General features: G+C 44.8%; 1 protein-coding gene across 1 annotated transcript in view; it reads right to left on the reverse strand.

Moving 5' to 3' along the window:
• The window catches only part of fbxl17 (F-box and leucine-rich repeat protein 17), a 189484-nt gene that overhangs the window by 12376 nt on the left and 159255 nt on the right, over nt 1–17853 (reverse strand). The window contains exon 10 of the mRNA XM_084024465.1: nt 4651–4793. Within this exon, the coding sequence (XP_083880591.1) occupies nt 4651–4793 (143 nt within the window). The remainder of the gene's footprint in view (nt 1–4650; nt 4794–17853) is intronic.

Consider the following 17853-nt stretch of genomic DNA (forward strand, 5'->3'; position numbering starts at 1 on the left):
GCCACTGACACAAGAGGACGCAATGAATTGATTTGATTATTTTTGGGTGAGACTGGATCAATCGCATTCTTTCCTCTCGTCAGAACGGCGTTTGTTCGGCCCTGAGGCCAGAGGGGTGTAATCATTTGAGACAGGCGGAGCGCGCCTTTCGCCGGGGCCTGGAGGGGGTTCTGATTTCAATGTTCCATTATGAGACGTGTTAACAGCAAATAACATAAATTCCTTTAGGAGAACACACACTGTTACACACAGTATATGGGCACGTATAAACACACTGAGACACAAAGGAAATCCTTCAGACAGGAAAGAGGGGGAAAAAAAAGTCAGCGGGACAAACGCACACATTCCATACTATTACAACGGTTTATCACCCAGCTAGTGAGAGGACAGTCTTCATAATATTCACGACCAAATAAACTCTCGCTTGGATCTGTTTGTGCTAAGTCTGTGTATGCGCCGAGTTAAAAGAAAATCTCAAATTCTTCAGATCACCCCCGAATGGCAGCGGACACAAAAATTCCGTCCGGCTGGCAGTAAAATGTATACAGTACGGAAGCACGTTTGTATAAACTGTGACGGAGGAAATCGATCCTTCACACTGCTCCACATGAGGAGAGCCAGATGGATCCTGTTAACAGTCCTTAAATGAATTCTACACTTTCTAAGTCCTGTGACATTCAGGGAAGCTGCTACATTAAAATTCCCAGCGTTTTGACAATTCCAAACAAATTTACACAGGCCCGAGCCGCGCTGCCGAGGCGGAGGGTCTGCCTGGGTTGTCCGCGCAGTGTGTCAAGGTTATCACAGGACTGTATTTGTCTAAGGTTGACAGGACCCGGTCTGAAACCTAAGTCCACATCAGTTAGAGTGGGAGGAAGCCTTGTGGGGTGGGGGTGGGGGGGGAGAAGGAAAAAAGGGAGGGAGGGAGAGAGGAAGAAATAGAGAGAAACTCAAACCCTGATTTATTTTAAATAGTCAAACATGGGCTACAGAAGTTACCTGAACATCTGTAAGGCAGACGGGCTTACTTGGCCGTAATGCTGATGAGGCTATGAACGATGGAAGGTCTGTTTATTACTGTTATATTGTAACTAGATCGTTTTTTTTTTCTACCATTGCAGTTATTCGTTCTAAATTCCTACAACATACACATCCGAAACCAAGCAAAAGCCCTTGTAAGGGAAATATTAACACTGGAATATTTGCAATACGTCCAAAACACTGTCAACATAGCTCTCAGGCGGACTTACAAACGCGGATCAGTGAGTGCGAGTGTATATAACCATTTATTTTCGCAACGCAAACATCCACAGTCGGCATGAAAAGGGAAATTATTTCAGGTTGGGGCCGCTGTGGAAGACAGTTGGCGGTAAATATTGAGATGGTTTCCTCAAGTGTGTAGATCCTGGGGAGCCGAGCTAAACACATGGAGGTTGTTGAGGGTCAAGCTAAGAGTGTTAGACCGATTAAAGAAAATACCATTCAAATCCACAGGACGCATTCTACACTTAAGTAGTTTTGCCTGGAATCCCCTCTTGTTTTTGTCCCATGTTCTATTATAGAATGTAATCCGGAACAAACCTGAGAGCAGAGGAGAAATATGCAATAAGTACTGCTGACTGCAGATATGTTGGTTATTCATGCTGTCAACACTGGGCTGAGGGAGGATACAGGCAGACGGATGCATGGGAAAAAGCTACGCCCTTTGTCTTATTTGAAACTACAAGAGAACTTAGTGAAATGAGGCGAGAGGAGAAAAAACATTCAAATGGGTTTGTCGAAGCTGTGGCTGAGAGAAAAATCTAAAGTTAAGTAATTTGCACAAGACTTTCATTATGCAGGAACCTGGTGGAATAGAGAGTTATCCCCCAGCTTCTGGGTTTTACTCAGAACTGCATTAAGTGCAGAGATGAGATTAGTTTGCCCTCAGATTGAATTGGACATGCCTCCGGATTGTACTTGTGATACAGAAATAAAAGCATGATAGGACATTGTTACAGGCTGAACATGTCAAATGCAAACCAGATAAAAAATAATCACAACCTAATTGAATGGCCTGACAATACTAAAAACAATTTATAAGCACTTTAAAATATTAATTCAGCTCATTTAAGAGACCCAGAATGCAACACTGATTACAACCACCGCAAAACCTTTTGGGAATTTTTTTATTTATTCATTTTTTTTTACGTAGAAGTGGTCAAAGCACTTGGAATTGGTGCAAAAATGACTGTGAAGGTATCCTTTTTTTTACAAAATGTATGTAATTTGTATATGAATAAGTGAAGAAGCAGTGTGGGGAGTGAAATCAGCCACCAAGCCAGTAACGTGCATGTAAAGTGACCCGAGTGTGAACTGCAGTAAATGCTCAACTGTGAAATATGTAAAATTCTAATTAAACGCCAGAAAGAAAACTGAACCACGGATCTTCAGTTGAGGGGAGAAGAGCAGGAGGAGCGGGAGGGTTTGGGGAGGTGGAGGGGAGGAGATGGTCACTCCCGCCCCTGGGCCGACTTCTAGATGACCACAATTCTCTGCTTCTCACCTTTTTACCTCTCTATCTCGCTCCGTAGTTCTCATTTTCCGCGGCGACCTCGGTAATAGCAAACCATTTCCCGTTTATTTGTTCCCCTCTGAGCGAACTTGGTATTATCCCCGTTCCTCTCTCCCTCTGCTCCCAAAAGCCGACTTCATCTAACTTCCTTTCACGCCTACCAGTCATCAATCATGAAAATCAACAACAACAAAAATAGCTGCTGCCTTTTCCCCCCCGCACAGGCCCGACCGGTCTTGTTTGCAATGCAAAATGCATTTTTCTGACTTGAGAGACTGAAAATGGAGGAATGGGTGAAGGGGACATGAATGAATGAACTCTGTGATTCCAAGCTGGTCACATACTTGACCTTGGAAACTGTCAAACTCTTCCCTCTGCTTGATTCACACTCCATTACTACTCTAATAGCAGCAATTACAGCTTTATTTAGCTCTGTCATCCCCAAATCCCCTCTTCAGAGTGGAGGGAGAACAATTATTTATCTTTCCATTCTCTGGGCGAAATTATGAGTATGAATATCACATCTGAAGAGAGAAATGCAAAGATAAATAAGGGCAGAGGGATGGGTGATTCTTTTTTTCTTTTTTCGTTGGGAGTGCGGGGAAAGTGGAAGCATACAGTGGAGAGAAAAAAGAAAACGAAGAAAAATGGTCATCCCAGCAAAGATGTAGGTCATTCCAGAACATATTTTTATTAACATGGCTGTAGATATCGATTGTTGGGTCAGTGAGTCGGCGAGGCAGGAGGGGAAGTGAATGAAAATGGAATCTAAGTGATCACCTGCTATGTAATGCAGTTACTCTTTATTACTCCCAGATAAATATGATAGATACGCATTCACGTCCGCAATAATGTGAATTGAGCACGCCGCTTCATCACGGAGACCTTACATATGGGGGTCACTGTCAGGCCCTCATATGTTTTAATTTCATTACGGCACAAATAGATAAATATGATAAACCGATGTTCTTGTCGCCCTTAACGATCGCCGGGCGGGAATTTTTATCGGGAAAATCCATAAGGTCAACCTTGGGGCCGCGACATGCAGATAGCAGGGATTTTATAATGTAGAAATAAAAATGATCAGTTCCCAACCTGGTGAAAGGCCTCCACTATAAGTCAAAGTCTCTCCTCCCTGCTTGTCTCCCCCGACAACTTCTACTTGCACTTTTTACCGCACAGCGGGGGCGTTTAATTTAGTTTAGCCCAAAAACCCAATGGTAACATTTTTCCTTAAAAAAGCAAATGCTTATTTAAACATACTGTTACACTCAGCAGGCCCAGCATCGGGGCAGGCTAACGTTTCCTCGTCTGCCATCATCCCACTCATGTCAGACTTCCATGCTAAGTGGATGCACTGTGTGGTCGCAGCCCCTCAGAACCAATGGGAGGGGCGGGTGGTGTTGTTACCATGGCGCTACGACTAAATGCGCCTCCGTCAGGTGGGTGATGGGACAGGTTAGAGGCCGGATGAGAGTTGAAGTGCGACTTCGGAGAAGGCCGTGCCTCGGACCCCACAAGTAGGTCTGAGAGGAGTCATTATGTCACTTCACTTCTGCTGTCACCCAACCGGCCCATCACGTGGACATGCTGGGTAGGCTTAGCGACGCCACACGCTCTCCTCTGGATGCTTTTTTATTGGACAGTTGCCTGGGTATTTCGAGGATGTATGTGTTTGACTTACATACACTATAAAATAACATACTGGCAGCAATCAGACATTTACGTATACCATTAATACCAAGGCGAGTATCTCCTTAAAGGGGCTAAATTATCTATTTTAATATGTATCCTTGATAATACACATTTTTTATGATAATAAAAAATATTATATTATTGCCCCGTTCTATTCACAATGGCAACAGGTGTGCAAACGGACATGTGTTTAGCACATTCAGAGCATTTACATGCCTTATTATCATTAATATGACAATTATTGTTACTCTTGTAAATTCCCTCCACGTGATTTTGCAAGTACACATCCCAATAAAGATCTAATAGGTTTGCTACGTTTAAATATATCTCCAGAAGCATCCTGCATGTACAGTTGATTGTACTGTTTTGTACTGACAGGATTATGGGCTGAGCCTTGTTACCTTGTCACATCTCATGAGGCCCAGGTAGCGAAGGGACTTGCTGCTCTGAGCGATCTGCGTGGCTCCCTGGTCTGTGATGTCCTGACACCAGCCGGCATCCACCGTCTCTATGGTACTGCTGTACTGGCCTATGGCTATCAGAGCTGTGGAGGCAGGAGGAAGAGAAAGGAGAGGGGCGACGAGGGACGCGGGGAAAGGAGGGCGGGGAGAGAAAACAAGAAAAGGTGTTAGTCTGACAACCTTTTCTCATGCAAATGTGGCAGCATCGGCCTCCCAAAGAGATGCACAGAAATTCGAGATGAAACCGGGGCAAGTCATCTGGCCAGCTGTGACAGATGATTTGAATGTTTGCAGAACACCTCGAAAATACAAACACAGAGAGAGAGAGGGTAATACGATGAATTACACACATGCATGCGCACAAATCTCACACACACCCATGTTTGTTCATCCTGCTGCAGGATTCATCCATTAGAGCGTTGGCACGAGTCACAGCACTGGAAGGCAGCGACACCGTGCCAGGGTAAAGTGTGACTCCATGCCAGTTTATGATTTAATTCTGTTTCTCTGTATGCGCGTGTGTGTGTGTGTGTGTGTCTGTTCTGGTGCCAGTGGAGAAGCATAGAGCCAGCAGGGTTAAGAGTATCCACCGAAACAAATGCATGTGAGTGTCTGGAGGCTTTGTTACACATCGGAGCATGTGTGCATACATACCTACACACACACACACACACAAACAAACACACACACACACACACACACACACACACACACACACACACACACACACACACACACACACACACACTAACACTAACACACACACACACACACACACACACACACACACACACACACACACACACACACACACTAACACTAACACTAACACACACACACACACACACACACACACACACACACACACACACACACACACACACACACACACACACACCAGGTTGTTGTTCTCTTGATACCGTAGCAATTTATTTTTTCAGCAGAGTACAAATTAAAATGTGCAGCAGACAAGCAAAGATGAGAAGATGAGAAGAAACGCTCGGCAATCCACCTCAAATAAAGATGCTCTCTGTTGTATCAAGGCACAAACACACACAACACAACAATCTCCCTCATTCATCTTTGACCCGTCAATCGTCGAGGCGGACGGAGGAAGACCTGTGCTCCACCAGCCAATTGATAGGGGCTGCTCTGTGATCGATTGGGAGGGCCTGGGCTTTGTTCTCCTCTCTCACAACCATCACTAATGAGAGTGGGAAGGGAGGAGGTGGAGTAACGGATGAGAGAAAGATGAAAAGGAGGGGGGAAACAGAGGAAGCCTTTGACAGCACCTTCAAATAGTTACTTATCCCCGGTGCTTTGTTTTGTTTTTTCATTTGCAAAAAAATCCATTTCACTTCAAACTTTTCCACAAACAAGCTTCAGACTTAAACATCACTGAGACAAGCCGGGGAAGCTTGCCCTTACAAACTTGTTCTCATGTCAAATTCTTCCCGTCTTCCCTTCTCACTCTCATCACCAGCACTTTTCTAAATAACGCCGCATATCACAGTATTAAATTACATGCAATCAGCGGATTGTTTATGTCACTCACGCCACTCGCTGTCCAAGACTGCGTACGTATGTGTGCGTGTACATGTGTACGAGTGCGTGCTCACACTGCGCAGAGCGAGCGCGTTCCCTAAGGAGAAGGGAAATGAATAATCTTATGCTTTTTAAATCAACTGCATGTATTTGACAGTCTTTCCTCCTGTCCAGCTGGAGCTACGCAGTCTCTTCAACACACACACACACACAACCATCTCATGTACAGTATGTAACATATGTAATATATAGCTTTGGGCACTTGGAGTGCTCCACATGTGGTTCCCTTTGTGCTCCGGCATGCTCTTGGATGCCATGCATAATGGCACATTACGACTGAACAGGCAGTAACGTGGCTTTGAAGCTCCAGAATGTTTCATGTAAAACGGCACCATGGGGACGAGGCTCCGTCAGGCCAGATGGGTGAACGGCACATGGAGTGGCCATGTTGCTTTTTTGACCGCCGGTGACCTGGTTAAGTATTCTAAAAATGGACACACTTGTGTTGTTGCGCGGTGTTTTAGCGAGTCGGTGCGCACATGCTTGGGAAGACGTCAGATAGGTGAACGGGCTCCCCATCCTGTTCCCCTTGTCACGTCCAATCCCATGATCCCAAATTCGATTACCTGGGCTCAGACCTCTCGTCTGATGTTAAGAGACACACATATTGCTGCTGTTAAGAACCTCCCTGCAGAGCGAGCGGGAGTTTGCTGAAGGAACGGGGGAGATCAAATAGAAGACGGAGAGCTTCTCAGTTAACCCAACCAAACAACAGAACTCCCTCTACTTCCCCATCACCAACCCCAAGATCCCTGTTTCTTCCACTTCAACGTTACTTCTTTCAACCTGACAAAGTGAGGGGATCGAAGCAGACAGGTGCCTACCACGGTGAATGTATAAGAAGTTCAAGGGAATACATTGTCCATGCATTTCCTGATTACTCCGTTGCACTCCCCGAAAGCACACAACCTTCCGACTCTAAACGAGCGAATTACAGGCCCCCGGACTTTATGGAGAACGCATGTGGCAGTTTGCGATAGCTGCAGGGAGAAAAGAGAGGAGCAAATAGCCCTGAACATAATTTTGTTAGGCTCTCAAGTTGGTCAACTGGAGAGTCAGATAATTCCTGTCAGAACGAGCCAAGTGTTAGGCTATTTAGACTTGTTTAGTAGGTTCATCTGGACGCCATTAAAGTCTAATATGCCTATATGTGCTCTGCTTCTCTCCCCCCCTCCTTTGATCCCCTATCAGGAATCTGTAAACTCCAACTACAGCTGGCAAATGGAAATCGTTGGCTGCTTGTGCAGAGGAGAAGAGCTCACAGGGAAACCTTTTAAATACAGGCAACAGTTTCGTTCACCTTGTCAGAGACAGAGAGTGCAACTAGAGCAGGAAGAGAGTGAATATGCTGCTCCCATAAATATGGAATATTTTGTTTTCAGACACAATCCTCTGTTTATTCCTATTTAAATGCATCACTAATCACTTTTGACCAGGTGCCATGATTACATTATGTGCCACAATTACCCAGGTGAAATGAATTCATGCATAACATTTGTTTGGTGCGATAAAAGACAAGACTTTTGCAAATTATTCCAACTTTATGGCGACCCTGAAAATGCAGAAATGGGTAAAGAGGTGTTTCATTAATGAAAACACTGTAGTCGTACATTTCTTTAATTTTCTTTGGGTGAAAATGCAATGGTACTGCATTCTTCTCGTTATGAAATAGCGAAACATAGTATATACACACAAAGATGAATAGATACACACATACATACGTCCTTTTGATAGTATAATAATCAGTGGTAATGAGATTTTAGTATACACACATTGTAAATTAATTTCTTATAATAATGCAAGATTGCCTTTTATTTTACAATACATACATCTTCGTGCAGAAGTGGGACTACAGTAAATATCACTATCTGTTAAAGGCATGTTGGGGAAGGTAAGCCACACATATGTTAAATGAGAAAATTATTTAATTACGCCCCATTTTATTATGTTTACATAATTTAAAATAAAATAATACAAACATTTCTTCACTCACGTTTTAGAGAAGTAGCTTACTGAAAATCACACAACGTGAAATTTAACCCCTTTTTTTTTTTAAATATCAGATTTTCAAAAACGTCTGACTGGCAGTGTATAAGGGACCATAGGAGCAGGAAATTGTCTTTCCTGACTGATAATGATTTTCTGTCTGGGAAATAGATGAAGCGTTATGCAAGAGAGGTTAAGGTGGGAAAGATGTGGACGAGTCGGGAGAAGAGAGGAAGAATCCCATTCTGGCAGCAGGAGCTGTGACTGAGTGGTGACTACATACTCACAGACGGTAATGAGGACACACTCTGCTGCCCTGCCTGAAAATGGCTTTAGGATCTGGCTCCCTCTGTGTGTGTGGGTGTGTGTGCGTGTGGGAGTGTGTGTGTGAGTGTGTGTGTGTGTGTGTGTGTGTGTGTGTGTGTGAGTGTGTGTACACACTTCCTCTTTAGTGTGAAAAGAAGCAGAGAGAGAGACAGAGATTGCCCTTAAATCCTGGATATCATCATTTTATGCACGGCACATTTCACCTGTCTTTTAGCAAATCTTTCATTTGGGGATAAAACTATGTCATCATGCGAGAAACAGGTGGGGATCACATTTTAAAGCAACTGCTCGAGTTTATTCAAGCACCTCCTGGGATCTGGGTCATGTTATCCTCTCGTCAATCAGTCACCGGACAACAAATCAGTCAATGGATCAATATAAAATGTATCACGGACCATTGAGTACTATTTGGAAATAGTATCCCTGTGTCAAAACCAAACCTGCAACCGCTCTTGTAATTCTTTCATTAAATCGTTCAAAAATATCAGAGGTGAAGCGTAAGCTACTCATAGTTTTCAGTCTCGAAGCTGTGGCGACACATGCTGAGCAAATGTGAATAACCGAGGCAAACTTTGGTGCTCCATTAACTTCTAAATTATCTCCAGACAGAGATTCATAATCTATTACTCTCCCATATCAGGCCCGGGTTGTTATCAAAGGCCATAAATAACTAAATTATCCAAACATAGGAGTGGCTCTATAGGCTGAGGCAACAGCGGGGTCAGGAGTTGGTCAATCCTGCGACGACCGCAACGTGAGAAGAAACCTTCCCTTAATTAGCTTATTCTCCTATCTCTGTACATGACCTCAGAGCTTCAGGGGTTAAGCATCTTTTTCCAGGCTTATTAGATATTCACTTATTACATTCTCCTAAATGATGGTGTGCCATTACTGCCATCTTATTGCTCCGAAGCCATCCCCGTGCCTGTCTGCTGTAACCCTATACGCCATATTTTAGCCGCTGATGAAGACAGAACGCTTACGAAAGAAGAGATGGTATATGGTTAAGATTTACTGTGGTGCAGTGTGTGCATATTTTCAGTGTGTGTGTGTGTGGGTGTATGAATATGGCAGCAGGGACAACACAGAAAAAAGGGGCTTATTATGGCTGATGTATTCCAGAGAGCACAACTGTCATGTCTAATGTGAAAGACATTCACTTGGTTCTTTGTGTTGCATTTAAAGACTTGGCCTCAGCGATGCCCTCTCCACTGTGCTGCTGTTTGCCCCAAACCCAAAGAAAAACCCCCCTTTTCACTTCTCATCCTTGCAAATTGTGGAGGTTATAAGGGATGCAAAAGCTACTTTTCCAGCGGCTATTATGATCCGTATTTTTTCCTCCCGCTTGAGCCAATACTCTTACCAGTAACTGACCCGAATCTGACATCTGAGATCTCACACACACACACACACACACACACACACACTTATATATATATATCTATGTCTCTGTGAACAACTATGTATGAATGTGTGTTTCGTCCTGTGTGCGTAACATGATCATCATATCATCATTTGTGTACTGGTTGTCAACAAAGTGTTTACATGTGTGTAAATAGACATGCATGGGAACACACACACACACACACACAGAGTGTAAAAACTGTGTCAGGAGACCTCAATGAGCACCATGTGGATGTTACTTAACTCCTTTGATGCCTGTCTGACCTGGCCAAGCACCGGTCTCATGGTATGATTGATTAACACACTACGCTCACCCTCAAAGCGCCCAGTCAAACTGAGCGGGGTCACGTAGAGTGCCAAAACGAATGCGGTAAACAACATGCCAAATAAAGCACTCGAGAAAAAAAAACATGCAAAAAGAGGAACGAGAGGCTGTTGCTTTGGCCTGTGGTGAGTCGGGGAATTATCAAATTAAAAGCTGTGAGAACCAGAGGGAACCGGAGAAGGCATGCAGACAATTCCTCCGATTAGAGGAGATACAACCCTGCTGGGGTGGTGGACGTGGAGTGACAAAAACGGAACCGTGTTCTTGCTCGACGGATGAAAATATTCAGATATGAAGAGAAGGAAAGAGAAAAGGGGAGAGGCGGAGGCTCTACGAGGTGACGTTCTTTGCCCTGACATTTTGGGGCAAACGCAATCAAAGGCTGAAATGAGCCAGCCTCTGTAAAGAGACACGGGGAACGGAGGAGGAACAGATTGGGCGCGACACAGGGAGGAGGGAGAGCACTTTATGGTGGGACATGCTCGATCTGGGAAATTAATTAGCCACAGGGGCAGCGGGCCTTCCTGTGTACATGTGTGAGGACTAAGGGGTATGGGCATTTCCCCAATCGGCCTCTGATCTGATGTAAACCAGCTGACACGCACCATTTTGTGGCAGTGTGTGCTCGCATGGTTTTATGTTCTCTCTCTCTGTGTGTGTGTGTGTGTGTGTGTGTGAGAGAGAGAAACAGAAGCAATCAACAGACCCTGAAATGTTTAAGCGGTGAGGTAGAGACAGCTCCAAAAAGAAGTGACTTTGATTTTTTTTTATGGTGGTCTAGCATCTGAAAGTAATACACTCACACACACACACACAGAGAGAGAGAGACACACACACACACACACACACACACACACACACACACACACACACACACACACACACACAGTGTTTTAGTAGTTGGCGTCCGATAACCTTGTGGAGGGGACGTGGCGCTCTGAGGGGGGAGATTGGAAAGGTGAGTGAGTGGCAGCGAGAGGGAGAGATAGAGAGGAAGAGTGATGGGCAAGGACAGATAGACGGGAGTGGAGGGGTGATAAGGAGAGACGGAGCTATCGCAGAGGTGACCTGCGACTGGCTCTCCTTCCCTCCGCGAGCACTCGCCACCCGATTCACGCGTCGCGTCACGAGGGTCAACGGGACACTTAACAGGTCAACGTTATTCATCAGGACTCAGTTAGGCTGAACACTGTAGGCCACGCCAACAGCAGCACACGTCTTCTTTCATGTCAGGAGAATTCAACGTGAACACTCGGTGAATAATGCGCTGGGAATTCAAACACCCGTCAGAACTGTATTATCATGAAGAGTGGTGTTTCAAGCAATGTTTTTGAAAGGCGATTGATTTTAGTCATTTAACTGCATGGATGTTTTTCTGGTTAAATGAAGGTTTTTCTGCTAAAGTCGAGGCTTTTCTATGGACCAACACACGCCGACGCACTCGGGGACGCAGTTCCAAAGTTCCAAAGTTCCCGAGTTAACATTTCCTTGTATAATAAACTAATAATATTAAGCATGAAGTTTCCCACCTCCACAGACCAGAGAAACCAGAGGAAGTCCAAGATTTCTGTCTGTCAGAGGGTCGGAAGGGAAGACTGGATCAGCAGAGTACAGCAATAATGTAATGCAGACGGATACAGTGACGTTTAGTTCCCAAAACAAACACCCTGAATTCAGCAGGGATCACACCGACATTTGAAAGCAATAAGGAATACACGAGAGCCTTACTGCATGATAATCATTATATTTTTACATTTTGAAATGTCACCTGTCTCCTGAATTTGATTGTTTTCCTTAAATAGCAGTGCATACAATAACTCCCACCTTTAATTGATGCTAAAAAATATGCAGGGAATAAAGTATTTGATGCCCCCTGTATTGAAATGAAACTGAATGAAATATTCCTCAATTCTGGAGTCGGCCCATTTTATAATCAGATCTCTTAATACCCTATGTCCCTTCCAAACCTTTAGATCCTCCGATGCATCGTGATAGAGCCTTTGCAGTCAGGGCTCCTAGACGGTGGAACGATCAAGGCTGCAAACCCTGTCTCATCTTTTAAACTTCTTCAGAATAGACTTTCTGTTATTAGTGTTATCAGTTTGAGTAACTCCCTGTGTTTTAATGCCTTTAGTCTATAAGACCAAAGTTCAGACATGTTCACTTCCTGACCATAAATCAATTATGGTTAATTTTCCATAAACCACAATATTTCTCTGACCTTAATCATAATGTAGTTGCTCATTATGTTCCACAATAACAACATGGGGGTAAGAGAAGCTGTGACTGCTGGTTGTTGGTTCAGCAGAATAAATCCAGGTGGAGTAATTGAGGGAGCGGCGCTTCTCCCCTCTCTCAGTACCAGTGCCAACATGCCCTTGAGCAAGGCCTTTAATCCCCGGCTGTTCCAGTGAACTGCTCAGTGGCCAGATCACACCGTTACAGCTTCTAGGTGTGAATGAGAGCAAACATGAGTGTGACAACAGAGATCATCGCTCTCAATGAAACCCCTGCAGATCAATAAAGGTAGATTCACCACGTATTGTGTTGAGAAGTTTCAGGCAGTTATACAAGCTGTCATTATGTTCTCTGAATTAAAACAAAATGTCCCACACAACAAAGAGGGGCCCTCTTTTCAGTACAGACACAACACTTTTCTCGCACCTAAGATTGGATAATTGTATTTCTTTCTTTGTATTATTCCGTTTCTTTCACTGTGAACAGCAGGGTTTCTGAGATTCTGTATTTGTTTTTGAATGCTTTCCTACCACTGGTCCTTCACTCCCTCTCACACACGTTACGTATTTAACTATTACGTTTTTCTCTGGATCGATGTCATCTTGTCATTCACTGATGGTTTTGGGAGAAGTAGAGAGTGACTTTGACTGATGAAAACGACATTCCTGCAAATGAATATGCAGCAGATTTCTGCTCAAGTATGAATATAATTGCAAGATTTTAATCAATTTCACCAAGCAGCTCTGATGCAGAGGAGTATACAAACAGAGACATTCTTATAAATAGTAAGTAAATGTTGAAAGTCATATAGCTGCATGCCGTGGGTACTTCCTGTGTGTGTTGGGATGTGCACAATCTATGTGGAAATAGTGTTTCATATCTTTATCCTTCTTCAAAAGACACGGACAAGAAGAAAATACTCAACCACACACGCACGCAAACACACACCATAACGTTCCCATCGCCACCCGCAGTAAAAGCAGGATATTAAGCTGTATTTCAAACCAACAGCACCTTTGCTCCCATGCTCCTCTCCTTTGAGGATATTAATCCCCCCACATCCTCTCCCCCTCTCCCTCTCTGTGTGTCCATCACTCTCGCTCCCTCTCTTCCTCTATTTTGGACCAACAGGAAAACCTGCTCTCCAATTCTGACATCACGGACGGGCATGAGGTTTAACAAGTTCCATTTGAGACGAGGAGGTGAAGAGGAGGAGCGACGAAGGAAAATGAAGACAGACGGCATCCTGGTCGCGGAAACGGCATGTTGCATGCGTCTGACTGGAATTAACATAGCGTAGCAATAGTTATGGCTTTGGTTATGGATTAGGCTAATCCTTTAGCATAGGGAGCAGGTCTTAAAGGTAATTACACGCTACTATTGGATCCAGAGCCCAGCAATGGGCCTCTCTTACATCACGCTTATTAAGAGGCAGAAGAAAACTGGCTGTTCTTACATAGTGCTTAGACAGAGTACAGGTTAACACACCGTGGCACTCTCTGCCAATCTTAATACTACTTAAACCCCGTTTGGAAGGTAAAAGAGAATTGTTGCTGAAATCTCAGTGGCTCTTTTAGTTTTGTGATGGAAAGCATGGCTTAAGGAGACAAAAGGCATCCGTCATCGTTGGGAACAGGAATTCATTTTGTCATCGTACACGGGGCAATGAGGTAATTAGCAGCTCCACTTAGTTCGCAGTGAATATGACCAACACTGACAGACAGGGAGATGAACACACCGGACTGTATATTTTCTTTTTCTTTTAACCTTCCTTCCTCAGAATGCCCCTGTGACTCTGTCTAATACGCACAGTCAGCGCCCCGAGTGCCACTAAGTCTGTCTGTGTGCCTTATCTCGAGCCTTTAACAGTCCCCTCGGTCCGCTTTAACCCAGCGGGAATCATTAAGCAGACACACACTTCCTCTCCCCCGACCACTGACGAAACCCTCCACTTAGTCAGTGTGTGTGTGTGTGTGTGTGTGTGTGTGTGTGTGTGTGTGTGATTCCGTCTGTGCGTGAATTAGGGGTCTACTTAGCCCCTGAAACAACCCTAAAGCAAATGATCCGATACCAGTTAGTTGGCCAACAATTAGGTTTGGAGATGGCCAATAGCAGGCGGACCCACCCAAGGAAAGGCTGGAGTTGTGCCTGTATTTTCCCTGAAGCCTGAAACCAATAAGAGTAGCAGCAGACAATCTGACCTTGGCACTGCAGTTTAAATGTTGTCACGTAAACGTCAAAACCAAATAGAGAGGACATCCTCCGAACGCGTCATGAAGAGTAAGTCCCTCCTGTACTTGAATTTAAGCGAACAGAATTATAGTTCACGTCTCAACTTTCTAAAAAGAAAGAAAGCACATCATTAATGGAAGTACTGATTAGACTTAATACCATCCTGCCAGTTTAAATGGACTGTTTTGAACCTTAAAGGCCTTAGCGTGTTGTGAAGGAGAAAGAAAAGGTGGAGGAAGAAGAGAAAAAAAGCCATAATGTTGAGACTAGGCAAAATAAATAATATTGAGGTCAGCTGTATTAAGTAAAAATAGATGATCTATGATATATCAACAGGAATACCATATAAAGACAAAAGGCAAAGATTCCAACATAGACAACGGACTTTAAACAATGTGAGGTTGCATAGGTTTCGTTAAAGAAAGGCAGAGAGTGTATTGTCTCCATTTGAAGTGGCTGCTGACATTCAAAGTGCTCTTTTGTCCCTCCGTGTTCTCCGTTTGTCCCACTTCGGTCTCTTTTACACAAACTCCTAATGGCTCTTGAGTCTGTAACAGCACTTCGTCAGGTCTCACCAAAAGCTCTTTAGGAAAGTTTAAAGCTCCCGTGATGTTTCCTGATCAATACCTGGCCATAACTCAAATCATATGTGCCATTACTGTAGGCGGCGCACACCCACAAGCCAAGTGCACTAATGCACACACGCACACACACACACACAGACACACACACGTACATTTTCATGAGCTTAGACAATGTTTTTGATCAATACCTGGCTATAGATCAAACACCTTTTTTCAGTTTATGGCTAACCTTTCCCAAGGCTCATTTCAGACGCACACAGAGTAACTCATGTCTTACTTCGAGACTGCCGCTTTGACTGCGTCTATGAAATTGATAAGTGCTCTTAAATGCAAAATGACAGTTTAAGAACCTTGTTTTTGTGCGGCGGCGTAGTCAGAATGTCTCATAAAAACACAAAGCACTTTTCTCCAGGAGGTAACTTCATAGTCGGTGCCAGAGAGAGAAATACATAACAGACCGAAATGTGCAGCAAAAAGGCCCGAAACTCCGTCAGGAGTTCTTCTTTAAAAAAGAGCATTCGTCCAAATGTGACGAGGCGAACGGTGTGTCAGGAAACCATTTCCTCCGCATATTTTCTATTAGATGTGGAATTCCAGAAATAGATGAGTTTGTTTTGCCACTATTATTTCATCTGATGTTGAAGATTTCCCTGAATGTTTTAGGACCCAGACGACAATTGCAACAGGGCGACTTTAAGTTAACTTAAATACAATCAGCAGAGAATCTTATTAGTGAAAACTTTTTAACTGTTTTTTATACACAGCATCTAAACGTCATTCTCGGCAGGCATCCAGGGAGCTATATTTCTGCTTATGGTGCCTTTCTTTGCTTCATCTCGGGCCAGTTTATGGTATACCTAAAAATCACATGACTCAACCCCACAAACTGACTGTTAGGCCTCTCAGATTCTCTGTACAGTTCCCCTGAATATAAGCTGCACCATGCATGCAACTCTTCTTTTCTCCCATTGTTTATACGTGTTGTGCGGTGTCTCATCATCTATTATTTTTTCTATTCCTTATCTCTTCTTAGTCACCCTCCTCTCCTCCCGTCACTCCCGCTCCTTTTTTCCTCCTGCCTCTTCTTAATGTTTGCTTTACCCTTAACCCCCTCCCCATCCCCCCTCTGTCTTTATCCTGGATGTTCCAGTGTTCAGGGTCACAGTCCCCCCCCTCGGTAGCTCTGTTGACCTTTACCCTCTTTACGATTGGGGTCAGCGCCCGTCCCCCTGGTGTTTAACATCCCCGTGGGAGGTCATCCACGTACATGGGAATAGTGTACAATTCAAACACGCGCATATGCTTTATTTATAATGTCAGACGTTGACCTTTTGCATTGCACTTTAATCTTCCATGCAGGTTACGGGCCAAGACGGACAGCAGGGAGTTTATCCCACAGACCTCTCTCGTTGCTTCAACATCTTTTACACGTTCTTTTATCCAACACAACTCCTGATTTTTAATTCTCGGCCTTCCTCCTTCACTCCCAGTCTCCCTCCTCCCTTACTCCCAGTCTCCCTCCTCCCTTATTCACAGTGTCCCTCCTCCTTTACTCTCAGTCTCCCTCCTCCCTTACTCCCAGTCTCCCTCCTCCTTTACTGCCAGTCTCTCTCCTCCCTTACTCCCAGTCTCCCTCCTCCCTTACTCCCAGTGTCCCTCCTCCCTTACTCTCAGTCTCCCTCCTCCCTTACTCCCAGTGTCCCTCCTCCCTTACTCTCAGTCTCCCTCCTCCCTTACTCCCAGTGTCCCTCCTCCCTTACTCTCAGTCTCCCTCCTCCTTCACTCCCAGTCTCCCTCCTCCCTTACTCCCAGTCTCTCTCCTCCCTTACTCCCAGTGTCCCTCCTCCCTTACTCCCAGTCTCTCTCCTCCCTTACTCCCAGTCTCTCTCCTCCCTTACTCCCAGTGTCCCTCCTCCCTTACTCCCAGTCTCTCTCCTCCCTTACTCCCAGTGTCCCTCCTCCCTTACTCCCAGTCTCTCTCCTCCCTTACTCCCAGTCTCCCTCCTCCCTTACTCTCAGTCTCCCTCCTCCTTCGCTCCCAGTGTCCCTCCTCCCTTACTCCCAGTCTCTCTCCTCCCTTACTCCCAGTCTCCCTCCTCCCTTACTCCCAGTGTCCCTCCTCCCTTACTCCCAGTGTCCCTCCTCCCTTACTCTCAGTCTCTCTCCTTCCTTATTCACAGTGTCCCCCTCCCTTACTCTCAGTCTCCCTCCTCCTTTACTCCCAGTCTCCCTCCTCCTTTACTCCCAGTCTCCCTCCTCCCTTACACCCAGTCTCCCTCCTCCCTTACTCCCAGTCTTCCTCCTCCTTCACTCCCAGTCTCCCTTACTTCCAGTTTCCTTCCTCCCAGTTTTCCTCCTCCTCCCTCCCAGTCTCCCTCCTCCCTTACTCCCAGTCTCCCTTACTCCCAGTCTTCCTCCTCCTTCACTCCCAGTCTCCCTTAC

Source organism: Eutrigla gurnardus (genome assembly GCF_963514095.1).
Source record: "Eutrigla gurnardus genome assembly, chromosome: 13".
NCBI classification, from domain to species: domain Eukaryota; kingdom Metazoa; phylum Chordata; class Actinopteri; order Perciformes; family Triglidae; genus Eutrigla; species Eutrigla gurnardus.